At 36.2% G+C, this 13,145-nt stretch overlaps 1 protein-coding gene across 1 annotated transcript in view; it reads left to right on the top strand.

The window, feature by feature from the left end:
* Positions 1-13,145, top strand: part of LOC111414687 (myosin phosphatase Rho interacting protein outspread) — a 59,321-nt gene that overhangs the window by 25,521 nt on the left and 20,655 nt on the right. The window contains exons 3-4 of the mRNA XM_023046090.2: positions 5,737-5,802; positions 11,046-11,484. Of these exons, the coding sequence (XP_022901858.2) occupies positions 5,737-5,802; positions 11,046-11,484 (505 nt within the window). The remainder of the gene's footprint in view (positions 1-5,736; positions 5,803-11,045; positions 11,485-13,145) is intronic.

Here is a 13,145-nt window from a genome sequence, read left to right as displayed (position 1 = left end):
GAACTTCAGGTTGGTGCAGAGAAAATTTATTCTTCTAGACACTAAATAATAGTGTAGATAGATAATAATGTTGATTTAATTGTATTTGATATTTATGCAAAGTGAAAATTGTTCAAAATAAAGCTTTTTCCTATAACTCGGTGGAACTGTAGACATCAAAGATTGATATTTTAATCCCTTTTTAACGCACACACGTCGTGTTGTCTTCTGAAATTGATTTATTTTCCTTTTTTTTTTGTTGGTTTATCTTATACTAAAAAGTAATCAAATTAGTGTTCTTAATTATTATTGGCCTTGTTTATAAAACATTTTTTATCTCCAGGCTGTTAAAAAAAACACATCAACAAGTGTGTTTCTGAATCAAGGTCAAGGCAATAACTTCATATATAGACTGTATTTTTTGTAATCTTTACTTCCTTTCGCCTATATTTTTAAATAAACAAATTCTGTTATGAAAAATTATACTCTATTGTTCACTAATGTTTATTTTCTCCTAAGAAACTTGCACTGAAAAGAAGAATCGACGAATCATGTTTATTTTTATTTCTTTGCTTTTCAGTTAATCCCCATTTCTTCGTTTATTTAATTTTTTTAATCTATTTTTTTTTTGTTCTGTATCCAAAATCTGTGTCAAGACACATATTTGTCAGATTTCGTCACGGTTATCGTCCGAACGATAGACTTCGTCCGAAGACTACTTCGTTTTTTTTCTTTTTTTTTTATTCCTCTTTTGCGTCTTTCTTTTTTTTCCGTTCCACTGACCCCCTCGACGACTTTTGGTCTTTCCTATAAAAGCGTAAAAGATCCGATCGCGCGCGATCCGTATAGAAGATGAACGGAAACCCAGATACTCACAAACCCGCAGAGGAACTGGGTTAAGAAGAACTACCGTAACCGATTCCTCGTTATTCCCAACAAGAGCTTGTGATCGTGACAACAAAACCAGTTTTGAATCTTGAATTCAAAATTCGTAGGATTAGACAAAAAATAAACTTGAAAATTTCTTATAGTTGAATTTAGGTTGGTTTTTTAAAATTGTTCTCCATAGAATTTCTTGGATGATAATAATAGTAAATTTTGTTCGTTCTACTTGGTTGGTATTGTGTCCAAGGATGGAGTTAGTTTGCTTCCTGGTTCGGACGACAAGAAGGACGTAGAAACTTCTTGATCGGAAACGGAGCGTCTCTAATCGGTTCGCGCCGCGCTTTCCATTGTTTCCGATCACCGATTGTCATTTCGCGTTGCTCTCCCATTTTCTCTCTTCTCACTCTTTTGTTTAACGTTATCGAACGAAATAAACGATCGGAACGGATTAATAACCGCGCCCCGATTTTTACCCGCCTTTTAACGAGGGTAAAGTGAAATTTCAAGGAAATTTCTCTTCTCATTGCTTAGTTTCGGTTCGTTAAAAAATAAATGGTAATCGAGATGCGGCTTGGTTTACATATTTATTTTATTTTAAGAACGAGGAGTGGTATTTACACGTTCATTGTTTGTGCACCAACACAGATATCGATGAATTTCGATTTCCGCGAAGAGAAACTGTTATCTCTTGATGTCTGGATTCTTACCTCGGCTGTATTTTTCTTATTTACCTTACTAAATGTACAGTTATAAATAAAATACCAGTCATAAACGCCTTATCTTAAATCACTTTTGAAATAGTGGTTGTAAATATAAACCAATTCTCTTTATTTTTATTGGTACTGGAGAAATTTGATTAAATTTCCGTGAAGATAGTTACAAATCGATATTTTTAAGACCATATCAATGATTTATGAAGGTGAGAAGGCCATTTTATACTCTCTCACCTTTATATATTATTTATACATATAAATAATTGAATCCTGGGACCTGGATCCTACGATTTGCAGAATAGTAACCTTTTTGGATATGTTCAATTCTCACAATTTAATTGTTCAAATATTCACTTACACAAGGACTTAGTAGGCAGTTTAATCCAAAATATTTTGTAACTGTTTTTTGGAAACACATCACGCTTTGCAAATTCTAATTTATGAGTGTTTATGGTCTTCAAACTTCTAGTGGTAGGATCAATAACCTAGTCAGTAAAAGAAATCATGTTCAAGTTGTATGATAAAAACAAATCAGGCAAATACCATAATCGAACGAATAAGAAATCATATACGGGTAATATTAAATTAACAAAGCCACAATTCCGAGAGGAGCCATTTAAACTGTAATATGACAGCTAGACTTTATATAGAGTTTTCGATTCAAGGTGTCAAAGGTATATTCCAAGAATTGTGAAAGAGAATGTATTCTCCTCATTCCCAATGCTCCATAATATGATCTCTAACACTGATTAATATTATATCAACCTAAGACTGGTCAACATATTGTAGCGCCTTGGCTTTATCAACTGGAGTTGTAGATTTGTTGACTAATTAAGCCAAGGTCAGTTGTGGCTGAGGCTCTGTGATAAAATTACATCAACCTAAGACTAATCATGATATTATAACGCCTCAGCTGTAAGCGGACTCGGTTTTACCAGCTGAGGTTGTAGATTTTTTCATCTCAACGATTAACGTTATATCACCCTGAGAGTGGTCATCATACTTTGGCGTCGGCTTTTTTAACTGAAGTTATCGATCTTTTGACTAATTAAGCCGAGGCTCTGTGATTAACATTACATCAACTGAAATTAGTCATAATATTATAACGCTTCGATCTCAAACGGTGTCGGCTTTGTCAACTGAGGTTGTAGATCTTTTTATCTCAATAATAAACATTACAACGACCTGAGAGTGGTCATCATATTGTTTCGCCTCGGCTTTATCACCTGAAGTTATGGATCTTTTGATTAATTCAGTAATTTACATTATATCAAACAGAAATAGGTCATCATATTGTGGGGCATTACCAGCTAAGGTTACAAATCTTTTTATCTCAGTGCATGTGTAGTGCATCCATACACATAGCATGTATCCTCTATAGGTTACGCAAAGGTTATAATCATTTACATCATGAGCTTATTTTTATGAGACAGTCGCATGTTCGCGGTATGTATATATTCCGCGCTTTAATGCAAATGGGTTAAGCTGAGAGTGGTCATCATATTGTGGCGATCTGTCCTCGAACTTATTTACTGAAATTGTAGATCTTTTGACTAATAAAGCTGAAGTTGCTTGCGGCCCTGTGATTAACATTACATCAGTCTGAGATTAATCATCATATTGTAACGCCTCTAGCGGTCTCGGCTTTATCAGCTGAAGTTGTAGATCTTTTCATCTCAGTGATAAACATTATATCAACCTCAGAGTGGCCATCATATTGTGGCGCCTCGGCCTACTCATTAAGCTGAGGTCGCTTCCGGCCGAGGCTCAGTAATTTACATTATATCAACCACAAATCGAACCAGAAACTAGTCATCATATTGTGGCGCCTCTTCCACATATTTCTCAGCTGAAGTTGTAGATCTTTTCATCTCAGTGATTAACATTATATCAACTAGTCATCATATTATGACGCCTAATATGATTAGTGTATAATTAGGCTTGCCGCCTCGGCTTTACAAACTGAGGTTGTAAATTTTTTACTAGGAGAATCTACAACTCGCAGGACAATTTTCCATCTTCTCCAGCCTATTTTGGAAATTACAAAATTATTTATTATAACTAACTACTTATTTTGTGAATGCTTCTATTCACAATAAACAGATTTTTTCTCAGCTGTAACCAGGCATAAATATTTTCAGACCCATGTCTAACAGTTTTCAAATTATGTTTTCAACTTTATAGCAACTTTGCGAGGTAGGTCCTAAAACCAAACACTCTTTATCTGTATTCATCTGTGTTCATCATATTTCAATTTTTTAGTTTCTACATGTTACTTGTAGGTCGTCGGTTCACACTTATTTGGAAAGAAGGGAGTTTCTCTTCATCTCATCATGTTTTTCTTCTATCTCCCTTTCAACTCGATCATACCTCGCCTCACATCATCCTCTTTGCCCGAGTTTTACTTATTAGTATCGCCACGTTTTGATCATTATGTTCATAGCTACTCTATCCCTTGCTTCCTTAACCTCAGTAAAACACATTTTTACACTTTATCCTTTTTTCCAAATAATATCTCGTAAATCCAAACTGTAGACTCCTATTTTTAAGTCATATATCGCTCCCGCTTCGTCGATTTAACGGTTATAATCCAAGTTTCGTCTTTCATTAGTATTATTTCACCCAAATTGATTGTATTCATATCTCGCAAGTTTTCTTCTTTTAATTTACTTCAGTATCGTCATCGTCTACTAAAGCAGTAAAAGTACATATTTGTGAATCACGAGATATTGAAGTCGGTGTTTATTATGTCCGATGCGTTTACATTCAAGACCTTTACAGATAAAATATGATCGAGCTAGAAAAGATAAAACATCGCAACCTTGTCATACAAATAACTGTTGAATAATACAACAATTTGTATCTAATGGGCTAGAATCAAGATCGTTACAGATAAAACGCGATCGATCTTCAATTTAATTCGTTCAATTTTAACATGTACATTTCTAATATGAAGTTATTTTCATTTTTTCATCTTTGAGATTTTTCTCGAAATAATATATAAAGTAATAACAAATAATTGTATCGAACTGGCAGAAATTTACTCATTCAGGAGCTCGTTTGATGATCGTCACATTTGCTAATCCCAATTAAGGCGACTGAAGATAAATAAGAAACCATTTGTTTCTGAGTTCAAGCATTCAATTTTCATATAATCATCATACAAAGTAGCGGAAATAATTGCAGGTAAATAAAAACAGCGTAACTATCGTGGTAGAAATTTTACCAGCGTGCTCTTAAATCGTTAAGACTATGAAAAACTCCTTTTTCGCACGATTAGTTACCATGTTAAGAATTTTAAGATTTTTAAATAATTAAAGTAATTTTTTAGTAGAATTTGTTGTATAAAATAAATTGGTTTGTCTTGTTCTTGTTTAAAGAGAAGTAAACACGATCGAATTGCGTGAATTACGAGTTGTACGGTCTGCTAATTAATCACCTGTTCTCCGTGGCCGGATTAACTCCTCCTTAAGACTATATCGAAAGAAGAGTGAAAGAGAGATAAAGTGTACTCGTCGACCAGAAAGAGGTGAGAAACGCGAATCGTAATGAGAGAAAGAGAAAAGGTTGCGGAGGAGGAGGAGGTCGATTCTTTTTTTGCGTGAGGGCGCCAAAGTAGGCGATTAAGCGCAGATTAGCATACAGTGTCAGTCGTCCAGTAAACCGGATGCTGCGAATCTATTTTCGGACATGCCTTCAACCTCGGATTATTTTTTTTGTTTTGGCTCCTACAGTTTGTGATTTTGGGCGGTCCTTTTTTTGGTAGGTTGAAAATAGACCTTAATTGTAGGTTGTCGCTGGTAGAGACGGAGGAGGACGACCTTTACCCGCGTATGGTAGCGACCTTCTGTGTGCCAACTCGCGACCTTCTTTATCTCTTCTTGATCTCGAGAGATGGTGGCGTGGTTTTGAATTGTTGTTACGTTAGTATGTAGGGTTGGGAATGTTTGTTGGAAGTCTTGATGATATGATATGTTCAGACGTGCATTTGGTTCTGTTGCTCTTGGTATCGTTAAGAGAGATCGTTCGCGACCTGGAGATGACGATGGGACGGAAGGACGAAGAGGTCCTAAATGCCGGCAGAATGCGCGTCCGTAAAATCTAACGTTTCGCCCGTTTTTCGCTTACTTACTCTCATCGTTGTTGTTGTTTGTTGCAGAGATGGCAGAGGAGATGGTTCGTGCTGTACGACGACGGCGAGCTGAATTATTCAGTGGACGAACACGTAAGTCTAATAAAAGTCCTGTAAACTCGCAGATGCAATCTTCGGGAAGGCCGCTCGTAACGTTTTAGTATCTAGTTTTGGAATTTGTATTAACTTAAAATGACTATTTCCCCACCCCCCATTAAATATTAATCAAGCGGTATTTTGTTTAAAAGAGAAATCTAAATGTTCAATCTATTTCCACTCACGTTCATAGATTTCTTTTAGATATACGTGATATAATTTGTATTTTCCTTGTTGACTTTGAAGATGGAATTCATACTACTACTATAAGTATACGAATATTTTGAAATTGCAATTACGCCATAGTCCTAATTTGATTGAAAACGGTCCTCGTAGGAGTACGCCTTTTACCTCCTTCATATACGAATAATCGCTATGTACTCTACGAAAACGCGTGGGCGCACCATCGTGCACATTTTTAAATATGCACCAAACTATTATACTCGTTTGGCCCGTTGCTTCAACGCCTTAATTAAACCTACGCCGCCATCTGCATGTCTTACAACATCCATTCATTCAAGGGCCTGGCTTCTATTACTACTTTCTCGTCATTAAAAAATTTTGACAACATAGTCTTCTATTTCAATGTAAGACATTTTAAAATGGGTATATTATGGAAGTATAGTAAAACCTCGATATAACGAACTACTAGTTTTAGCTGTTATTCAACGCTAGATTCTTGTATATTTTTATTGAACTAAAAGTGGAACTAACACTAGTCCTAGAAGTCTAGTATTAGTTCTAGTGACAGTGCTAGGTAGGGCTAGTTAGCACTTTTTAAACATCTAAACTAAATGTTTATCTTATATAAGTTTAACAGAGCAGTAGTGAGATAAAAGACTTGAAGAGAGAATTGAGAGAGGTGAATAGTAATGAAAAGAAATGTGTGGCTAAAAAAAAGACACGTGTTGCAATCCAGAGAAAAGCTAGTTCGAGATGAGAGATGATAATTGTAATATGTTGAATGAATTTGGCAATGAATTGAAAACAATAGACCAAAGCGGTGAGTTTGACAATAATATCATAAAATGGGAACGAGATTTATTAGAAATAGAGAAGGATCTAATGAGAAAGGTCCTAGAGGTAATGTGGATGGTGTCGTACTGCCTAAATTTAACCCCGATGTTGTTAACTTATTAACGGCATCATAATGGGTGAAGAAATTGGAGATAACTGCTAATATTTTTGGATGAAATGAGAATAATCTATCGTTTAATGCTATTTCCAAACATGAAGGGCAGAAAAACTGTGGTATGATAGAACACAGAGTGAAATTCATTTCGAAATTTAGTTGATGAAACCGATATTCATTTTGAACTCAGTAATAACGATTTGGGTAAAGTATTATCTATGATTAAGATTAAAAATATTGAAGCCATAAATAGAAACACAAATAAGGGAGTTATTCAGAAAAACATTCTGAAGCAAGACAATTCTGAACCAAAAGATACGAATAAGATGTTATAATTGTGGAGAACATGGTCACATTGTTTCATAAATGTACAAAACTTAAACAGAGAAAATGTTTTAAATGTAATCAAGATGGACATATTGCAATAAATTGTAAATCAAGAAGAAGTATTAATCGAATTGGAAAACAGTTTGACCTTATGGACGAGTATCATAAGATTGTAGAGGTTAATGGAAGAAAATCGATTGGTTTCGTTGATTTGGGAAGTGATGTTACAACGATTCGTGAAAAAGAAGCAAAAGAGTTGTATATCGATTGAAAGTATTAGAATTAATTGTTGTCCCAGATAAGTAACAGAAGAAATCCATGATTATTGGGAGAAATGCTGTCGATCAACCAAGTATTCGAATCATAAAAGAATACAATATATTGACAACCAAAGTTGAAAAAGAACCCGAGGAAGAGATTATAATGGAACTCGAAGAAAAAGTCCAAAAAGAACCTGAAGAGGAAGTAAGCATTGAAGAAGAAATGATTGATGTTGATCCAAAAGTGGATCGCCACGAGAAAGTTACTCAATCAACAAAATGACATTTTTGCAACAAACTTTTCTGAATTGGTATGTACTGATTTGGTTGAGATGAAAATTGATTTAACTAGTTGTGAACCCATTACATCTTGTCCATATCGATTACTATACTTACAACGTGAAATTGTAGAACAACAAGTGGAAGAATTATTACACACTGGAATAATACGTCTGAGTATGTCAGTCCAGTAGTGCTTGTTGGGTTGGGTTGGGTTGGATTGGGTTAGGTTGGGTTGATTTAACTAGTTGTGAACCTATTACATGTCGTCCATATCGATTACTACCATACTTACAACGTGAAATTGTAGAAAAACAAGTGGAAGAATTATTACAGACTAAAATAATACGTCTGAGTATGCAAGTCCAGTAGTGCTTGTTGGAAAGAAAAATGGAGGAGAGAGTATATGCATTGATTTCAGGCGACTGAACGCGATTACTAAAAAGGAGTATCCCCAAATACCTTCAGTTGAAGATCAACTGGATCAGTAAGTGGGAAAAAAATACTTGACTAGTATCGATCTGGCAAGTAGGTATTATCAAGTTTCGATTAAACCAAGAAAGTCGGTATTTAACTGCTTTTGTTACAAATGGTGGATTATATGAATTTGCCCCAAGCGTCTTTAATCGACTAATTATGCTGTTATGAAGAAAATTGGACCTGGCATTGTTTAGCATATATTTATGACATCTTAATAACAAGTAATACCGTCGATGAAGGTATAGAAAAGCTTAAAATAGTCAGTTCAGTGTGTTAAAAGATGAGGGATTAATAGTAAGATTGAAAAGATGTAAATTCCTGCATCTGAAAATTTTAAATTTAGAAGAATTCACAGATTCATAAGTTGTCAATGGAAAAAATCGACAGTCCGAGCATGATACAGAAAAACTTTTACAACAAAAGTTGTAACAAATTTATGCTTAACACATTGGCTTCTATACTTTTGCTCGCTGATGCATCAACCTCGAAAAAATTTTAAAATTAGAAGAATTCGCAGATTCACAAGTTGTCAATGGAAAAAATCGGTATTCCTAGCATGATACAGAAAAACTTTTAGACCAAAAGTTGTAGCAAATTTTACCCTTAACACATTGGCTTGTATTACTTTTGCTCTCTGATGCATCAATCTCAAGAAATTTTGAAAATTAGAAGAATTCGCAGATTCACAAGTTGTCAATGGAAAAAATCGGTATTCCGAGCATGATACAGAAAAACTTGTAGACCAAAAGTTGTAGCAAATTTTACCCTTAACACATTGGCTTCTATTAATTATGCTCTCTGATGCATTAATGTCGAGAAAATTAGAAGAATTTGCAGAATTCGCAGATTCACAAATTGTAAATGGAAAAAATCGGTATTCCGAGCATGGTACAAAAAAACTTTTAGACCAAAAGTTGTAGCAAATTTTACCCTTAACACATTGGCTTCTATTAATTATGCTCTCTGATGCATTAATGTCGAGAAAATTAGAAGAATTTGCAGATTCACAAGTTGTCAACGGAAAAAATCGGTATTCCGAGCATGATACAGAAAAACTTTTAGACTAAAAGTTGTAGCAACTTTTACATTAAACATATAAACGTTTAGTGTATATGTTTAACGCACTTGATGTCACTATGTTGCGTATTTTTATTGAAGTAAAACTAGAACTAGAAACATTCAGGTTTAGCCGTGCGTCTGAAGACTTGCCACAAGTTGTAGCAAATTCTAGTGTTAGTTCTAGTTTTAATTATTATTCAGTGCTGATGTCACGAACGGACCTTCGAGCTGTGCACCTGTTCCTGGGATCTAATAGTCTGAACGCAACGTAGCGGTCTTATTGAACGCAATAGCTATCCGAATTTGTGTGCATTAAAATAATTATGTATTAAAATGTATTAATCCGTTATATCGAGGTTTTACAGTATTCCTGTTTTTTCTTAGTTCAGGATGATATCTTTGTAGGATAACGCAGTGATTTAGACATTGACTTAAAAGAGTCGTTATGCTTTAAAGCCAACCATAATATTTGTTAACTGAGAAAAAGGGAGGAAAAAAGTTACTTGCTCGGATTGGTGTAACAGGAAGTGATCGCGTGCGAGTATATCGGAAAAGAAAACGAAAACGCGAAACACACATCAGGTTATTGACTCCTGCACTTGCGCTCCACGTATAATACTACTACGTTTACTCTCCTATGTCCTATGTTCGTCTCTTCACCTACGTACATACGTAGTACGTACGTGTATGTATATTTATATACGCGATCCGAGAGCTCTTCACTTCCTGCATCCACGTGTAGTAGTAGTAGACAAAAAGTGGTCTTCGATTCTCGTTCCCTTGGGGACGGAAAGACGAACGGCGACTTCTCAAGGGAACAAGCCTTGTAAGGACCATCTTGGAGAAAGTGAGAAGAGGTCGTCGCAAGGTTGCTTATAAAGGATTAAAATTTTTTTTGGTTTAATCGTATGTGTATTAAAATTGAGTTTAGATAAGAAGATATTGAGATTTTATTTGTATTAGTATAGGTAGCTAGGTCGTGTTACCGCTTCGTAAGAATGACATGCAAATGGTGAAGGATCGCGTGTACGGTGCTCATGTAGGAATGGACACCGGGCAATTTAAAAATAATTAGCCGGTCCGGCTGTTTATTATTGGCAATTACACGACGAACGGAATGTGTATCATTCGTTTCTGCTCCTAATTACGCTAGGAGATTTAAATGGGGACATTTAAAATCATTCCCATCACCTGTATCCTTTTACCCCTGTATTGAAATAGTTTACTTGCTTTTCAATACTGAAGAAAAAATATATATCTCTAGGAAAGACAGGAATAAGAAAAAACATTCTTGTGTCCTTTCTTGGGGAAATTGAAAAACAAACGTGAACCTCAGATGAAAAACACCAAGTCCGTATAATTCATGGGCTTCTTAATGGCGAATAAGATTGCGCGCGCGTTACACGCATGTTTTATCGTGCCCCCGGTCCGTTCCAGAATTCCACTTAGTGCGTGTCTCTGTATAAGGAAAAGACGCGTTCGTACGGGAGTAATTATACGCGGGGCCTAGGAAGAGCTATGCAAGCATTATATTAATTTATGGGCGACTCTTTTACGGTTGAAATTAGTATGTAAGAGCCAGAGCCGCGTCGGCGCGCCGTAACTTTACTTTCCTGACCGTTTTCGAGGTCAACGCTTTTTACTATTATGTATTACACACATCGTCACGATATTAATTTTTTTTTGATTTTGTAATTTCTTAGCCAGATACCGTCCCTCAAGGTTCAGTCGACATGTCAAAAGTATTGGAGGTAACCGGAGCAGAACAAATAACTGGTCACCCTCATTCCCTAGCTTTGACAGGTCCTGATAGGGTGACATTTGTCAAAGCTGCCAGCAGGGAAGACGCAAGATGGTGGGCCGAGTTGCTTGCAGTTTTTCCAAGGCGACATAAAAGAAACGCAACTTTTCCCGGCGGAAGAGCTTCGCCAAGTTTACCCCAATTGGGGAGAAGTGCTTCACCTCAACCCCCAAGACCCAGACATTTATCTTGTACCGGACCAAGTCCTCGTACAAACTTTACAACTCCTCCGTTAAAAGAGGAAAGAGAATCCCCATCGAAAGAAGACGCCTCAAGACCCGTTTGGCTTCCGGAACCAACTAATACTTTAACAATTGACACTACACCACCACCGAGAACAGGTAAAAAAAAATAATTTCTTGATAACCATGTTGGATGTTGTAATCATGCTCGTTGTTGGTCGACCCGAACTTGAAAGATGACCCGTCGTAGGATGTAATCAGGGCGCGATATCTTCTCTCGGGTCGGAACGTGTACACAAAACGAAAAATAAAAGTATTGGCAATGATGGGTAGTCGGTCGCCGCGAGGGGGCGCCGTGAAAAAGGAGATCGGGCGCGAGAGAGAATCGTCGAAGAAAGAAGGAAAAGACTCTGTAAAGGGAATCAGTTACCGCGCGCCTGAGTAACCGATACCCACCCCTCGCGGAATCGCGAAATTACAGGTATTCGTTCGTTTGCGATGCGTGTCGGTTCCGACGGTTGCAATTTTCTCGGGTTCACTTTCAACCTGCGTCCGATGGAAATGATAGGAATGACGGCGCGATGAGATGGATGTGCGCGTCGGAAAACCAAGACTCCTCGCAAAAGAAACGACACATCCTCGAACATATAATTAGGATTAGAAAATGGTTTATGATGTTTTCAAAGTTGTATCAGGAACGAATAAATTTCTTTAAGGAATCCTTTCAACCTCCCAAACTTCATTTCTTAAGTGCTTTTAAGAAAATGAAATAAACCTATCTTTACTTCGACAGACAACAAATTATAAATACAGTAAAATCTTGATATAACGGAATAATACCGGGAAGGGAGTATCCGTTATAGCTAAACCTAAAACTAGAACGAACACTAGCTTTAGAACTAACACTAGACTTTGATCTAGAAATATACGGGTTTAGCCTCACGTTTCTTAAGAAGGCTAAAGAAGAATGTTTTTAGTTCTAGATCTAGTGTTAGTTCTTCTTTTCGTTTAATAAAAGTATACATCAATCTAGTGCTGAATAACAAATAAAACTAGAACTAACAGAAACTTTCTAGTTCTAAGTCTAGTGTTAGTTCTATAAAAATACGCAACACAGTGATATCAAGCGCTACCTAGAACTGTCACTAGAACTAACTCTAGACTTAGAACTATAAACATACGGGTTTAGTCGCACGTCTCTTAAGACGGCTAACGCCGAATGTTTCTAGTTCTATGTCTGGCGTTAGTTCTAATGCGAGTGTTAGTTCTTGTTTTAGTTATTATTCAGCGTCAGATTGTTGTATATTTTTTGTTGAAATAAAACTAGAACTAACACTAGACCTAGAATTAGAAACATTCGGGTACAGCTGCACGTCTCTTAAGACGGCTAAACACTATTGACACTATAATCCTATGAGAATCCTTGCTCTAAGATCCTTCCTTCCAATTATGGGATCCTTGTGGTATAGTTGCCTTTGGCGGTATACTTTCTTTACCCATCGATCTTTTGATATGCATTAACCCAGCCATAATTCAGGCACTTTTAATCAGAATCAGATCAACCAAGGCATTTCCCTATCTAACACCTTGGGGCGATCCCTCTAAGAGTAATCATTTTATTAATATACAGAGAATTTCATATAACTCGCAATATATGAATGCAGTACCCATAGTTACAAAACTACTATGCACGTGCACTGACCCACATAAAATTATAGTACAGGCGTTGGGTAGTTTTGCAAAGGAAAAGTTTTGCTTGGGAAAGATGACGTTTTTATGATAACTCTGAGTTTCTATCTTAAGAGAAAATATCGGGTTTA

The sequence above is a fragment of the Onthophagus taurus genome, chromosome 6, assembly GCF_036711975.1.
Source record: "Onthophagus taurus isolate NC chromosome 6, IU_Otau_3.0, whole genome shotgun sequence".
Taxonomy (NCBI): Eukaryota; Metazoa; Arthropoda; class Insecta; order Coleoptera; family Scarabaeidae; genus Onthophagus; species Onthophagus taurus.
Note: the sequence above shows the minus strand (reverse complement) of the source record. Positions and strands in the feature narration are given on the sequence as shown.